General features: G+C 40.7%; 1 protein-coding gene across 1 annotated transcript in view; it reads left to right on the top strand.

The window, feature by feature from the left end:
- Positions 1-5,857: 5,857 nt before the first annotated feature.
- Positions 5,858-15,320, top strand: part of neto1l (neuropilin (NRP) and tolloid (TLL)-like 1, like) — a 309,161-nt gene continuing 299,698 nt past the window's right edge. The window contains exons 1-4 of the mRNA XM_059971452.1: positions 5,858-5,954; positions 6,743-6,796; positions 7,983-8,111; positions 11,873-12,121. Coding sequence (XP_059827435.1) covers positions 5,921-5,954; positions 6,743-6,796; positions 7,983-8,111; positions 11,873-12,121 — 466 coding nt within the window. The 5' untranslated portion in view covers positions 5,858-5,920. The remainder of the gene's footprint in view (positions 5,955-6,742; positions 6,797-7,982; positions 8,112-11,872; positions 12,122-15,320) is intronic.

Here is a 15,320-nt window from a genome sequence, read left to right on the forward strand (position 1 = left end):
AGGGAGTGGTAACCAGGAATTTGAGAATTTGCTGTTCAGGTTGGAGACTACCAAGGCTGGACATGAGATGCTGTTCCTCTAGCTTGTACCAATAATGGAAGAGGCCATAGACAGACATTGTTGGTGTGGGAATGGAATACTGCCTGACCTGCTGACTTCCTGGAGCTCCTTGCGTGATTCCCAGCATCTGCATCTCTTCTTGTGTCTCTGCTTTAACCTTATAGAGCATTGCAGCAGAAGTGCCCAATTGGATTGTCATTCCTCTTTGCCTTCAACCATACCGATTCATCGAATGTAGTCAGGGGCACAGACTCCCACTGTAAGTCTGGGTTGCAATGCAGAAGGAGATCTGTCCCAACACAGGCAGCTGAGTTGATAAGTTGGTTCTTATTACTCATGAGGCCCCTCTTTCAAAGTTCAAAGTAAATTTATTATCAAACTGCATATATGTCACTTTGATATTCAGTTTCTTGCCGCACTCACAGGGAAATAAAGAACTGCAATGTAATTTATGAAAAACTATAAAGACTGACAAACAATTGATGTGCAAAAGTTGACAAATTGGGCTAATAGTAAACAAGGGAAGTAAGTATTACAGAGAACATGAGTTGTAGAGTTCTTGAAAGTGAGTCTATAGGCTGTGGAGTCAGCTCAGCTTTGAGGTGAGTGAAGTTCTCCTTGCTGGATCAGGTTGTAGGATAATGACTGATCCTCAACCTGGTGCTCTGGGACCTAAGACCCTGTCCGATGGTAGTAGTGAGAACTGCTCCACTGACAGGCAATCAAAATCAAATGCTCAAATATAAAAAATAAATGATATGATGATCATCATTTAAAAATACAAATAAAAACAATAAAAACAAACACATGGATTGCAATGGGAGTGGAGGTTTGGGGAGAGACTCACCCTTGACTAGGAATTCATCTGAAGCAACAGTGTGAGATCAGGGTCTCCCGATTTTGCAGCTGACCCCCTTGCTTCCAGCACAAAGCCCTTTCACTATCTATGGGCATGTGAGTGCCAGGGACTGCCCTCTAATTGCTTGGATGAGAGCAACTCCAACAATTAGGAAATCCACCACCACCCTGAAAATAAATCAGACTGCTTAACTGATATTCCATCCACTACTTATTGATTTATTGACTATGGAATTTGTAACCAAGGATCAGTGTGAACCATCTACAAAATACAATGTAGTTCCTCGACTAGGCCTCAGAGACTGCACTTCCTGTACCTGTGGTCTCCATCACCTAGAATTACAAGTACAGTAAGCACTGAGAAACACCTCTGCCAATTCTGTCCAGACAATTTGCTATTAATCTGCATTAGCAAAATGAAGGTGAGTGCTGTTAAGTTTCTCTTGTAGATGTCATTGACTTTATCTCCACTGAACAATGACAGAAATGTATGTAATAATGGCTACATGCAATTTCCGGATCATCCAAATGGAATTGAATAAATAGTGCTTCAAACATTTGGCACAATGATGACTTATCTGCCCAGAAATAACTTGCATCATATGTTAATTGTGCTGTTATTTTGGGATGTAGTACGTACAAATATAATATATAGTGTGTGAGACAACTAGAATGTGTAAGTTCCCGATGAAGAAAAATTGCTGAATTGCTAAGACTTGAAGACTTGAAGCCCTAGTATAGTTAATGTTGTTCAGGAGAATCTGTAAAAGTTTAATCGACACAAAGCTGTGTTTCATGGTTTAATGCAATAGCAATGAGTTAAGCACACTGATAGTCTTTAAAGTAAATTCACATTGTAAAAGAGCATAGAGTCTGAGGGCCAAGGAATAACTTGTGAACATTATCCATAATGGAATGATTGAATACATGCTGAATCCAATAGTTTTCTAATGATATATTACAGATTTCTACACATAATAATTTTCTTTGCTTAAATGGGTAATTTTTGAAAGCTATCTTGGTCAGTGTGCATGAATGGGCCGGAGAGTCTGTTTCTGTCCTGTGAATCACTATGAATTAATGAATCAAAATGTGTTCCCAGAAAAACATGTTCTTGATTGGTGCACTGAAAACCTGGAGTTAGCACAAGAGATTCTGCAGATGCTACAAATCCTGAGCAGCACACACAAGATGCTGGAGGAACTCAGGAGGTCAGGGAGCATCTATGGCAATGAAAGATAAACACGACTGATGTTTCCTGCCGAAACCCTTAATCAGAATTAGCATCAGTGTTTTGCACAGAAGCTGAAGGAAGGGTTGAAGATGGACCTTCCTTCTCAAGGCTGACAATATAAGTTTTAGACCGTTTGTAAAATGAGTGGAAGGAAATAAAAATTGCAACCTTGCCTGCAGCATCATATATTAAACTTCAAATGTTAACACAAGTTTCTTTCAGTGTATGGATGTCTCTGTTTACAATTTTATGCCATATGCACCTTCTGTGATTAGTTATAGAATTATTTGCTTGCACTAAATTTCTTAGCTTTTATAGGTTTCATTCATCCCTGCAATTAAACCCGTAAAAGGAAAGTATTTTGAGATTTAATTGCAAATGATATTGCCATCAGTTTTAGAATTTGTGGGATAGGCCATTAAGAATTGATGGACCCGTACAGCATCTGCAGCTTATCATGGGTATATTATTCTTTTGGTTTTATATGCTGCTGAGAGCATTCACGGAAGCCAGGTTGGGAAGTTTTCTGCAGTAATTTTGGGTTATAGCCAAGATCCTTGCAACCACTTAGAGCATAGAAAACTGAAAAGGAGCACCTGGCTGTCAAGTTGGTTTGAAATGTAAGGAGAATATTAAACCTGTGTCACTATATCTACGGCCAGGCACTGGAGCAGTATACACTTGGTGGCCACTCTATCAGGTACAAGCATCTAATCAGCCAATCATGAGGCAGCAACTCAACACATAAGAGTATGCAGACATGGTCAAGAGGTTCAGCTGTTGTTCAGACCAAACATCAGAATGGGGAAGAAGCGTGATCTAAGTGACTTTGGTCCTGGAATGATTGTTGGTGCTGGACAGGGTGGTTTGAGTATCTCAGAAACTGCTGATCTCCTGGGACTTTCACACACTACAGCCTCGAGTTTACACAGAATGGTGTGGAAAAAAAGAACTTTCAGTGAGTTGTAGTTCTGAGGGAAAAACACCCTGTAAATGAGAGAGGTCAGAGGAGAATGGCCAGACTGGTTCAAGTGGACAGGAAGGCTGCAATAGCTCAAATTACCACGTGTTACAACAGTAGTGTGCAAAAGAGCATCTCTGAATGCACAACTGGGACCTTGAAGTGGACGGGGACAGCAGCCGAAAACCACAGACCTACGCTGTGGCCACCTCATGACGCACCTCCTGCATATTTTACCTCCCTTTTTTCACACGGAATTCCCAACGCTGAAATCTCAGTCCAGCTTCACGTGGATAATACACAAACACAAAGTTATCAATTAGTGAAGAAAGGATGAGGTCGTTAAGCCACTCAATGTCCAGAAGAACACCTCCGACCCGCTACTCCACTTCGCTCGCTGGCTCTGCCCTGGTTGTATTTTAGCCGAGAGTAATTCCAGCGAAACCTATGTTTTTAATTGTACACTGTATTAGAAATGTTATCAGCTTTGCGGAATTGTGGGGAATATTGGGTGCTTAAAAAAAACATCTGTGAGTTCCCCCCCCCCCCCAGTTTAAGAAAGATTGTTTCGCCCACTTTACTGGGGGATCGATTCGAGAAGTTCCAGATGTGTTTTCTGCAGAGCATCCTCGCCTCGTCAGCGAGCGAGGAGCTTCCTATTAATTTAGTATTCTGGCATAGACCATCTCAGCCCCCTGCCTTCACCCACCACTCACCGCACCAATTACGTTTTCGCAAGATGATAGAGTTGCTTTCACCGCAGTGAGATGGTTGAACACCGACGGCCAGAGAAGCGATAAACGGAAGTGTTTAGAAAGAAAAAGAATAGTTAGAGGGGAGACCAGACGGCAGGAACGGGGCTCCCCCAGTTCTACACCACAACATTTGACATTTTGTACCAGAAGTATCTGTGCGTATCGCATGCATCACTTTGACTACCGGTCGACACATACCCCACATAAATCCGCACATCAACCCGAAGGTGTGGGGCAGTTCAGTTTAAACCACTGTAAAGCAAAAATCGCACTCTACATCCGCACGGAAGTATCTGTGCGTATCGCATGCATCACTTTGACTCCCGGTCGACACATACCCCACATAAATCCGCACATCAACCCGAAGGTGTGGGGCAGTTCAGTTTAAACCACTGTCAAGCAAAAATCGCACTCAACATCCGCACGGAAGTATCTGTGCGTATCGCATGCATCACTTTGACTCCCGGTCGACACATACCCCACATAAATCCGCACATCAACCCGAAGGTGTGGGGCAGTTCAGTTTAAACCACTGTCAAGCAAAAATCGCACTCAACATCCGCACGTTCGATTTAATGAGGCGGAGATTTGTTTGGATGCACGTTGAATTTCATCCCCTCAACCACATCCCTCGGCGGGGAGGGGGCGTCCAGAGAGTAGGTGCGAATATATGAAACCAAGAAGTTTATTCATATTTGCAATTGCTGCAATCCAGTCGGTGATGGGCAGGCAGCACAACTGGTGTGACAGAGCAATGATATGGGTCTTCGCTAGATAGGAGCGATCTGTTTGCACAAATCGCTGAATATTTAGTACACTGATTGGGGGAGTTGGACGGGAGCCCGCGGGTTCGAAGTCACTGATGGCATTGCCTAGTTGCAACTTGCGGGCTCTGTTCCTATAAGGCAAACCCTAATGTCTTGGGCGAGACACTGCCCAACCTTCCACCGTCTGGGGAGAGGAGGCTCGGCGTGAATGCTGCGCGTCTGAATCATAAATTTAAAAAAAAATCATTTGCAGTTGGCGAGCATCGCGCCATGTTCGCTGGGTGCAGATGCACGGTATGTTGACTGCAGCAAGTTCCTGGTGCCGGGGCGTTTGTCATTTGCTTGTTCGTCTGCACTGAATTCCTCCTACCTGTGCCTCTGGACGAGGCTGTGTAGTGATTCGGTGCCGCTGCCTCCCCCAAGGCTTTACAGCTGGGTGATGTTTCGCACCTTGTTTTGCCGTTTTTGCTATTATTGATGTTGCCAGATGCTATCAGATACTTGTATTTAAGATTGAATCCACTGTCATGTGACCGAGTCACTTTTTGTTCTCCTTCATCCCTCCCGTTGCCACTGGATTGAAGCGATGAACTTTTCCGTTATTATTTTCGCAACCGCAACGCGGATAGCGGTAGGACCGACCCCGCTTCAGATGAATGGTCGTAGGCCGGGGAGAGAACCAGAAGTCGAACTCTAATGCAAAACACGTCCCACAAGAGGAAAGGGGGGCAAAGAGCGGTTCGTGCGCGAGCTGGAACGATTTCAAGGGGGAAAATTCTTTAGTGCCCGACCATTCGTGATTTTTAAATGGATCTGTCCTTTTTATGGATTTTTTTTTAATGCTAAATGCGGCTTGAGAGAGAAGTAATTCTCCTTTTGTACGGATTCTCTCGGAAGATTGCAAAGGTGGAGTGATCAGAGGGCTGATGACGGACCCATTAATCCCTTTAATGCATCCAAGGAAGCAAGAGCTCGTGGAAACATTTATGTGGGAATCGCGGGGATATTCTGATCGGCTAGGGATTCTGTGCGAAACTGCTGGTGATTAGTTTTGGCTGAGTTTGGAGCACACACACACACACACACACACACACACACACACACACAAATACAATCACACATATGCATAAATGTAGCGTTCTGAGCGGAGTTGGAATGTGGATGATCTTCTGCTACCAGCTTTGCTCCTGAATCCATCCAACCATCTGTCTTTCGTCACCCTGTCAGCCACGCATTGCTTAAATGGAATTAGTTTGGATTGGAGCCCCTTGCATAAGAATCAGACATGGTACATGGGCATCGGCTCAGACTGCTTTACGGTAAGTTCTCTCTATGAGATGCCAGTGTCATGGCGTTAATTTGGCATAAATTGTGAGGCTGTGGGTCCGTGGTGATCTGCAAGGAACACTAAGGCACCCACAGGCTATGTACAAACACAGCTGGGTATTCTACAATATAGATCAGACGGAGGTAACGTCGGGAATGAAGCGGGGGTGGGGGCGGGGTCGAAAGGAAAGAAGGGGAGAGAACAGACGCTTTCTTGGGTAGTCGTTGACCTATCAGTTGATGCTGAGATGCTGAACAACTGTCTGCATAAGAGCCTTTACTTGTACAGACGATTTTAGTTTTCATTTTACTTCCCAGATACTTGGATTTCTCTTTACTACTATATACAGTTTTCCTTGCCAATATTAACGATTTAAGCTCAAGTTCCTTAATTCTGTTTGTTTCTAAACTTTCAGCGTTGAATGATGTATTGAGAGCTCCTGAGGAAGCTGAAATAGAACTTCAATAGACTATCATTAGTTGCCCGCTGTACGGTGGGCTGTGTATTTAGACTGCTCACAAACAGAAGTGTGCATTCATTTCTGTCTGGGTACATTTCTGAGTAGGCAGATATAAGAGCCTATGCGCTTATTGACGAGGATAGTGTATTAAAATTGACATATGCATCATCTGAAATGGCGGTAGAAATGTACATGAACTTCTTCCAGCTGTATTGAACAATATTCTGGAGCAATACATCCAGTTCGTAGTTGACCATAGCTATTTAACAAGGAACCAAAGAAATATCTCGGTGATTATTTTTCTCTCTCTCTTCTTGCAGTTGTATCAAGTCTTATCCTGTTAGGACATTTTGTATCAACAAAAGAGATATCAGGTAAAATTCTTAAAGTGTCCTTTCTTTCATAACGATGTTTTCCTGCAATTTTAATTATCTGATTGTAATCACTGGCAGTAAATAATGTCACTCTTTTTTGAGATATACTGCAGTGATCTGTCAAACATTAAAGTCAATCATAGTTTGAAATGGCTGAAACATTTCTGCACTGCTTTGACTGCATTAGAATGAGCACTGTTTACTATTTGCTGGAATAGATATGCATATTATTCAAAGTAGGGGAGGGAAATGAGAGTCATAGGTTTTGCTTTATATTAAGATTTATCACATCTGCTGTACCCCAGCACACTCAATGCTGTATCATAATTTTCTGTCTCTGAACCAGTTAAGCCTCTCTTGCCTTGGTTCACTATATTGTCAACAATTTTAACAATCTCACAATTGCAGGAAAAAAAGAACCTTGGCTTAATTGAATTACAGAAAAGATATTTCTGATATATTGTCACACTCTGTACATGGACTAAGAAGAAATCTCCCGGTAGAGATGGTGTATTAAATTAAATCAATTCTGTTGTAAGTTACTTGTCATGGTATTATAAATAAAATGACACCAGCATTATATTGATGCAGAGTCTACTAGACGTCTGTAGGTCTTAGACATCATGGAAGCAGACTCTCAGCTCTGCCAGAAATTTCCACTATCCTGACCAATATTCTGTCCTCCTTTAATATAACTGAAATTATGCTTTCTGATCTTACGCTCATTGACGGCTTATTTGCCCAACCTGTATGGAAAAGAAAATTGTTGCTGCTTTTTTTCAGCGAGTTACTGCTCTTCAAGAGATGAATGAACTCATTCTTTTATACCTTGGGAATATCTTAGGATAAATTAAACTATTACAGTTCATTCTTTCCTTAGTTTGTGCTTGCATCAACGAATGCAATTTCCAGGCCCACCTGACTTCCCCTTCTCCCACAAAGACTTATCTGCATCTGCTCCTCATGAACAATTTTGTGAAAAACTCTAGTTCTCTTCCTTCTATAAAACAGCTGATCTGTAGTTCACAACTCAGCACAGAACACCCCCTTACAATGATCCTTCATGTTATTCAGTTCCCATAATGTCTTACAACTAAAGATCAAAATAAGGAAGGCCAACCCGTGCTTTTTAATGAAGTTATCTCCAATGGGTGAGAGTTTGAAGCTAATTCTGCTCTCTTTCCAGACAAATCATCCTCTTCAGAGTCAGTGCAATGTGGCTCCTGGATCAAGAACGTGGATGGTGGCTTCTTCACATCTCCCAATTATCCAAATAAGTACCCTCCTGATAGAGAATGCACATATATTATTGAAGGTATGGTCACTGGGAATTGCCAGGCACCATATAATGTTGTAAAAGTAATGGAATACAAATTGTTATTTACAAATTCTAGCAAGGAAGTTAAAATGAAGATCATGCAGCAATTCATTTTTTATATTAAATAAGCCCAAATGGTTCCAGAGTAAGCCAAAGCAACTTTTATCTCTATAGCAACTTTGCCTTGTTTAAATTTCCCAAGGTGCTTCACACAAGCAATATCAATCAAAATTTGGCAAGAAGACACGAAGGGAGATAATTGGGCATGTGGCCAAAATCTTGATCAAAGTGGTAGGTTTTAAGGTGAGTTTTGAAAGTCAGGAAAATGGAGAGGTTTATTCAGAGCTGAGAACCTTGGCACTTGAAGACATGGCAGCTTAATTAGTGTGGTCTAAGAGCCAGAACTGTAGAAGTGCAGATATCTTAGAGGGTTGCATGGCTGGGGAAGATAAAGAGATAGACAAAGGTGAAGGATGAGAAGCTCATGAGAATAACATAGCTGAGGATGTGACTGTAGATTAGTGAATGCGGGGGTGAAGAGTAAAAGAAACCATTCCAACACAGAATAATGGATAAGGTATGGCATGAGAGCACATTGGAATAGCTAAGTCATGGATATAGGCTTTAGCAACAGATGAGTTAGGGTGTGGTGTAATGGTTTTAGGTTTCAGGGTGAAAAATAATACCTTTTGTGAACAGTTGAATTCAGTGTCAGATAATTTCCAGTTGTAGGAATGGAGTTGGTGGTTAATGTATGTTAATTTTATTGGGATATAATCACCATGGCTTTAGTCTTTTTAGTATGTAGATAGAGGAAATTTATACTCATCATCTCCAGCAAGCAGTCTGAAAGATTAAAAGAAGAGTGTTTGAGATATAATCATGAGGTTGATTTAAACATTGCCGATGTTCAATGGGTACAAGGTTATCAAATGTCCATGGGAAAAATGTGGAGGTCATTATTAAAAGTAATACCATGGGAATAAGAGGAGAAGGCATAGCAATTGATTCTTTGGCTATGTTAAGAGGAATAACAATGAAGAAAGGTGGTCCCATACTGTTATACAAAGGTGGACAGACAATGGAGAATAGTGTGGTTAACTATGTAAAAGCATGGAGATAGGTCAAAATGAAAGATGAGAATGATAATTTTTGTATGGCCATGTGCGATGTAACTTGTGACATTGATAAGACCTGCTTACTCTAATGAGGAAGAGATGATTAGAAAAATAATCAAAGTGAATTCTGTGAAAGAAAGCGCAGATATGCAAAATTTAGCAAGGCGAGTGGGGAGCTGGAATCAAGATTTTAATTTGCAAAGCATAATGGTGAAAGCTGTACACAAGTGGGTAAGAAGGGAGAGAGAAAAATCACTCAGTAACAAAGGAGGGAGACAGGAAGTGGGAAAGGGTGAGAACCAGCTTGATATTCACCAAGAAGAAGGACATGAGGAAGAGTGAGAGCAGGAAGGGGTATGATGATATTCTAGGACAAGTTAATATCAAAATTGAGGAGGAACATTCTTGGAAAAATATTAAGGTGGATAGAGCCCCAAGACCTCCTGGGACCTACCTCAGATAACTGAGAGAGACACAAGAAGAATTTCTGGGGCCTTGTATGCTCTTCAGCCATAGGTGTGGTCCCAGAGCATAGAGAAGAGCCAACATTTTTCCTTTCTTCAAGAAGAGCAATACAAAAAATAATGTAAGATATTGTACGCCAGTAAACCTTACTTCAGGCGTAGGGAAATTACTGAAGAAGATTCTCAGGAATAGGATCTTACATTTAGAAAGGTGTGGACTTATTAGGGAATGACAGCATGACTTACCAAGGTCATGTCTTACGAATTTGAGTTTTTTGAGGAGGTGATGAAGGTGATTGATGAGGGCAGGGCAGTGAATGTTGTATATGTTGGCTTGAAGAAAGCATTCAACAAGTAGAGTGATCCAAAAAATAAATGCAATGTGCTGCTCTGTGACTTGATCAATTGGATTCAAAAACTGCCCTGGCCACAGAAACGAAAGAGGAGGGGTGGAGATTTATGAGCACTGGTGTCAATGCGGATCGCTGCTGGAACTTCTGTTGCTTGTGGTTATGTATGTGTAAATAAATTGGAGAAAAAGACAGATGGGCTGATGAAGATGTTATCAACGGAAATAAAAATTGGTGGAGTTGTGGAGAATTGGTGGAGAAAGTTGATCAAACAATGCAGCAGGGTATATCGATCAGTATCAGCATGGAAAAGTTGGATTAATTCAAATAAATGTGAGATGTTCCATCTTGAGAGGTAAAATTTAAGAGAAAAGCATACTGTAAATCACAGGATCCTTTGAAAAACGGATGTACAGGGGAAATTTGCGGTGCATGTTCCACGATCCCTGAAAGTGGACAGGGCAGCAAAGGGAGCACACTTATCTTCAGTGGTTGGGGTACTGAGTTTAAAAGTTGGAAAGTCATGTTCTAAAATATAAAACTTTGGTTTAGCTACATTTGAAGTATTGCATTGGCTGCTCCAGTATGTGATGGATGAGGAGGCTTTGGAGAGAGTTCAGAGATATTCAGCAGAACATGCATCAGAGGGTGATAGCTATAGGGAGGGTTTAGACAAAGTTCAGTTGTTTGCTCTGGAGCATTCGAGACTGAGTGGTGATCCAACAGAAGCATATAAAGATATGAGCAGCAATGATAGGGTAGATGGTCCAAATCTTATTCCCAGGGCAGAAATGTCAAATACTAGAGGTACATAGCTTTAAGGTGACAGGGGGAATGTATAAATAAGATTTACAAGGCAATTTGTTTTACAATGAGAATGGTAGGTGTCTGTAATGCAGCATCAGGGGAGGAAGTCCGAATAGATGTGATAGTAATGTTTGAAAAACATTTTAGACAGACACATAAACAGGCAGGGAATCGAGGAAAATAGACCACATTCAGGCAGATGGGATTACTTTAAATTGGCTTCATGTTCAGCACAGGCCTCATGGGCCCAGGAGCCTGCTTCTGTGCGGTACAGTCCATGTTCAGTATTGAAGGAAGAGAGGCAGTATTTGAGAAGGGGTAACTATTAGAATAATAAATTAACATGAGACTCAGGAAAGGAAGTTGACAAAGTTTAATTCTTAAATTCTAAAATATAATGAGGAATTTATTTTACAGTATTTCCATGCAATTAATAGGTCTATTGTGAATACTGAGTACTATATTTTTAAAGCACATAGCTCATCTTATTAGATTATAAAATGTCCTTTTGTGTTTTTCAGTCTTTCTCTACATTTTCAGAAATTAATTGCAGACAGCTCTTTTTAACAAGGTTATTTTAGAACTGAAAGATAATTTGGCCTACTTTGATATACCAATTAATTAAACTCTTTAATTTTGTATTAAGAACCTTCCATATATCATCATCCATATTGTAGATTTATGAATGACAGCAGATAATTTTGATGCAGAATGCAATATACATTAAAAGCTATTCAGAACAAATAGAAACAGCAAACAATAATTTATTTTAATTATGATGCATTAAGTTGTAATATATTGATGTACGTTATAAATTAAGTACATTGCTTATAATTTGCAACATAAGTTTAACATTTATTTAAGGCATAGTTGCCACTAAATCCTCTGAGTTTCTTTGTATATCAACTTGTAACTTCCAAATGCACTTTTCACTTCAGAATATTTTGTGGTCTTATATTATTATGCTAATTAATAGTATTTTCACTATATTTTAATAATTGATTGATATTTTGGTTTAGCTGCACCAAGGCAAAGTATTGAACTCTACTTTGATGAAAAATATTCCATTGAACCTTCTTGGGAATGCAAATTTGACCACATTGAAGTACGGGATGGACCTTTTCCATTTTCTACTGAAATTGGACGTTACTGTGGTCAAAATATTCCACCTTTTATAACATCATCGGGCAGATTTTTATGGATTAAATTTGTTGCTGATGGCGAGCTTGAATCTATTGGATTTCTGGCAAGATACAACTTTATACCAGGTAATTAGATTTTTTTTTCTCATCAGAATAATTGAAATGAGCTCAAATAGATATTACTGATTTTGGATTTATCACTAACATAATGTTAGTGAGCAAGTAACATTTGGCACATAGCATCATTTTTATAGTATTAAAGATAATGGAGAAAAATATCATTTATAAATATATGTTGCTAATGAAAGGGCATTTTTCCTTCCCTTAACTGAAAAGATATTTATATAATTTGCTGATATAATATCAAGATAGAGAATTAATGTTGGCATATTGAATTAGGTAGGAAATAGGAAAAGAATTATATCAGCTTCTGATTAGGGTACACTTAAATAAGTGCAGGCAAAAAATGCTTTGGTGGAGACTACAACAAGATTCATGTGACGGAGATTTTCTTATTTTATTTTCTTAGTGGATGTTTGTGAGAAAGTATTGGAAATTTTTGAACTTCTTAAGTGGTTAGTATACGCTTCTATTTTTAAGTTAAGATTTGGTTTTGAGGAAAGTAAAATAATAACATAAGTAATATAATCTGGCAGTAATTCTTTTGTTGTTGGCATGCCACTGCAGTTTAATATCAATGTTTCCCAGATCAGCCTGATAACACAGAAGCATGCAATAGTTTCATGCAAGCAAGAGGAAGTTTCATACAGACACTGTTGTTTCAAAGTGAATGGCTATGTATCAAGTTATATTAGGATGAGATATTAACAAGATAGTTGTTAATAGATGCTAAGTACTTATTTTTAAGGACTATTTTATTTACTGTTGAGTTAAATACGATTTATTTAGTTCCACACACTGAGAGCGCATTTATTTTATAAATAAGTTCGATCCAGACATTAAGGATATCAATTAATGGCCCTCAGAATGGGCACAATGATCATGATGTATCTTTAAACCAGTCCTATTGATTGCAATGCAGGCAACATTCCAACTTCAGACTGCCTATTCATTCCATGGGTTTCATTGCCCAGACCGTGCTGACGATGCTACAGAGAGAGTCTGAAAGCACGTACAGGGGCAAACCTTACAAATGGGTGATTCAAGGTATCCCAAACTTTATACCACTTAGACGGCAGGTGGATTTTGACTGGGGGGGAGGGGGGTGCTGTGATTAACTTTGACCTGGGATACAATACAGAGTGTTGTCCGGAGAGTAAGTGCAGCAAAGAGCTCTGAAGTTGCACCGCAGAATTTGCTGGACAGCTTGTGCAAGGTATGAACGATGTCCCAATGTAGTGCGGGGTGGGGAGTCATATAGCGTTTCAGGTGCGCACTTGAAGAGTTGTGGGAGCAGCTATTTCTAGAAGCGAATGCAGAGGGTCTTGTCTCAAGTATGCATGTATATGCAGTGCAAAAGTTCAAGATTCGAGACTGTTTATTGTTATTCTTCTGTATATGACTGTAAAGGAGAAAAAAGTGATTGTTACTCCAGAACTGATGTGGTATCAACACAGCAAGCCTGAAGGACTCAATAAAAAGGAACTAAATACAACACAACAAATTAAAATTTAAAATCAAACATGTAAGCACAATGTACAATTAACTGTTGCATACATGATTGTATGTAGTGGTGGTGGGTGTTCATGGGTTTGGGCTAATGGGTGGAGGTGTTAATCAGCCTGACGGCTTAAAGAAGTAATTGCTTTTGAGTCTAGTGGTCCTCTCCTAGATGTTGTGTAGCCTCCTCCCTGATGGGAGTGGGGCAGACAGTCCATCAGCAGGGTGGGTGGGATGCTTCTTGATATTGTGGCCTTTCTCTGGCAACTTTCTCTATATATGTCCTTGCTGGCTGGCAGGTAGGCTGGTGCCAGAGATGCACTGAACAGTTTTAACTAGAGGGAGGTGCCCTCCTTCACTAGTCACATTGAGTTTATTGTCATATGCACAATTATGGTGAAGTTCAAGTACAATGGAAAATTATAAATAAAAATAAATGCAGGTATAATGAAACAGTTCACTACATGAGTCATCAGACTTGGTAAGAGCATTTACAGAAGCTCTGACTAACATCTGCTGAATCAAACTCACTGCTCTATTCACCAGCATCAGAGTCAGAGTCAGCTCTGGATTTAATTATCATGTGCACATTGAAACATGCCCTTTGCATTAATAACCAACACACCCAAGGATAGGCTGGGGGCAGCCCACAAGAGTCCCAGCACAACATAACATGCCCACAACGTTCAAGGCAACAGCATGAGACTCACCACGAGCAAGAAGAAGAACAACACCAGAAAAACAAGCCAACACTGAAAGTCATTCCAGGCATTCACTTAGCATTCATATGCTTCACCGTCCCCCCCACTGTTGTAAACTTCACACGCAGGTCTTACAGCTCGCACACACTGTGTGTTACTCAGTCATGACAGCCACATCATTTAACAAGTATGCATGGTGCTTGCTGGGTGCAGTCCCAAAAAGTGCCTGACACAGCGGTGCGCAGCTGGCAACAGCAGGCAGTATCTGCAGAGAGCAGACGAGTTCGCAAGACGAGTTCCCCATGGAGGAACTGTCGTTGAGTCTGTGGCTTGCTGCTGATATTGAAAACGTTGGTAGAATCATGCGCTGTTTTTACTTTCACATCCCACTCTTAACGATCAACTCAAAACTTCTTCCCAAGCAGAAATGTGCTGCCCTCTGTCAAAATGAAACACTTCATCCTTCCGCCCAAGTGAGGTGCTTTCTGGAAATAATCTGGAAAATGTGTTTCATCGCCGTGCGAGGAGACAGCGTCCATGTACTCGTGACAGTGGTGTGTCCTCTGAACGCCCGGCCTTTACCTACTTTTCAATCAGCTCATTGGATGTCACTTCGGATACTCAGTTGTGCTGTGGGGAGGAAATCTCGGCGCTGCGCTGAAAATCTGAAGTCTGTATTCAGACCTTCCAATAGACAGAAGTATTCTATCCACACTGAGTAGACAGAGTATCTACTACAGTGTAGATAGAAGAATTATCCCGTGTGGGTGGCACAGTAGCGATGCGGTTACCATCGCACTATTACAGCATCAGCAACGCAGGTTCAGTTCTGCCGCTGTCTGTAAGGAGTTTGTGCGCTCTCCCCATTACCCCATGGGTTTCCTTTGGGTGCTCCGGGTCATCCCACGGTCCAAAGGCATACCGGTTAGTAGGTTAATTTGTCACAGAGACTTGTTGGGCTGGAAGGGCCTGTTTCTAAATAGAAAAAATAAAATTAAGATACT

This window comes from Hypanus sabinus, chromosome 1 (assembly GCF_030144855.1).
Source record: "Hypanus sabinus isolate sHypSab1 chromosome 1, sHypSab1.hap1, whole genome shotgun sequence".
Lineage (NCBI taxonomy): Eukaryota > Metazoa > Chordata > Chondrichthyes > Myliobatiformes > Dasyatidae > Hypanus > Hypanus sabinus.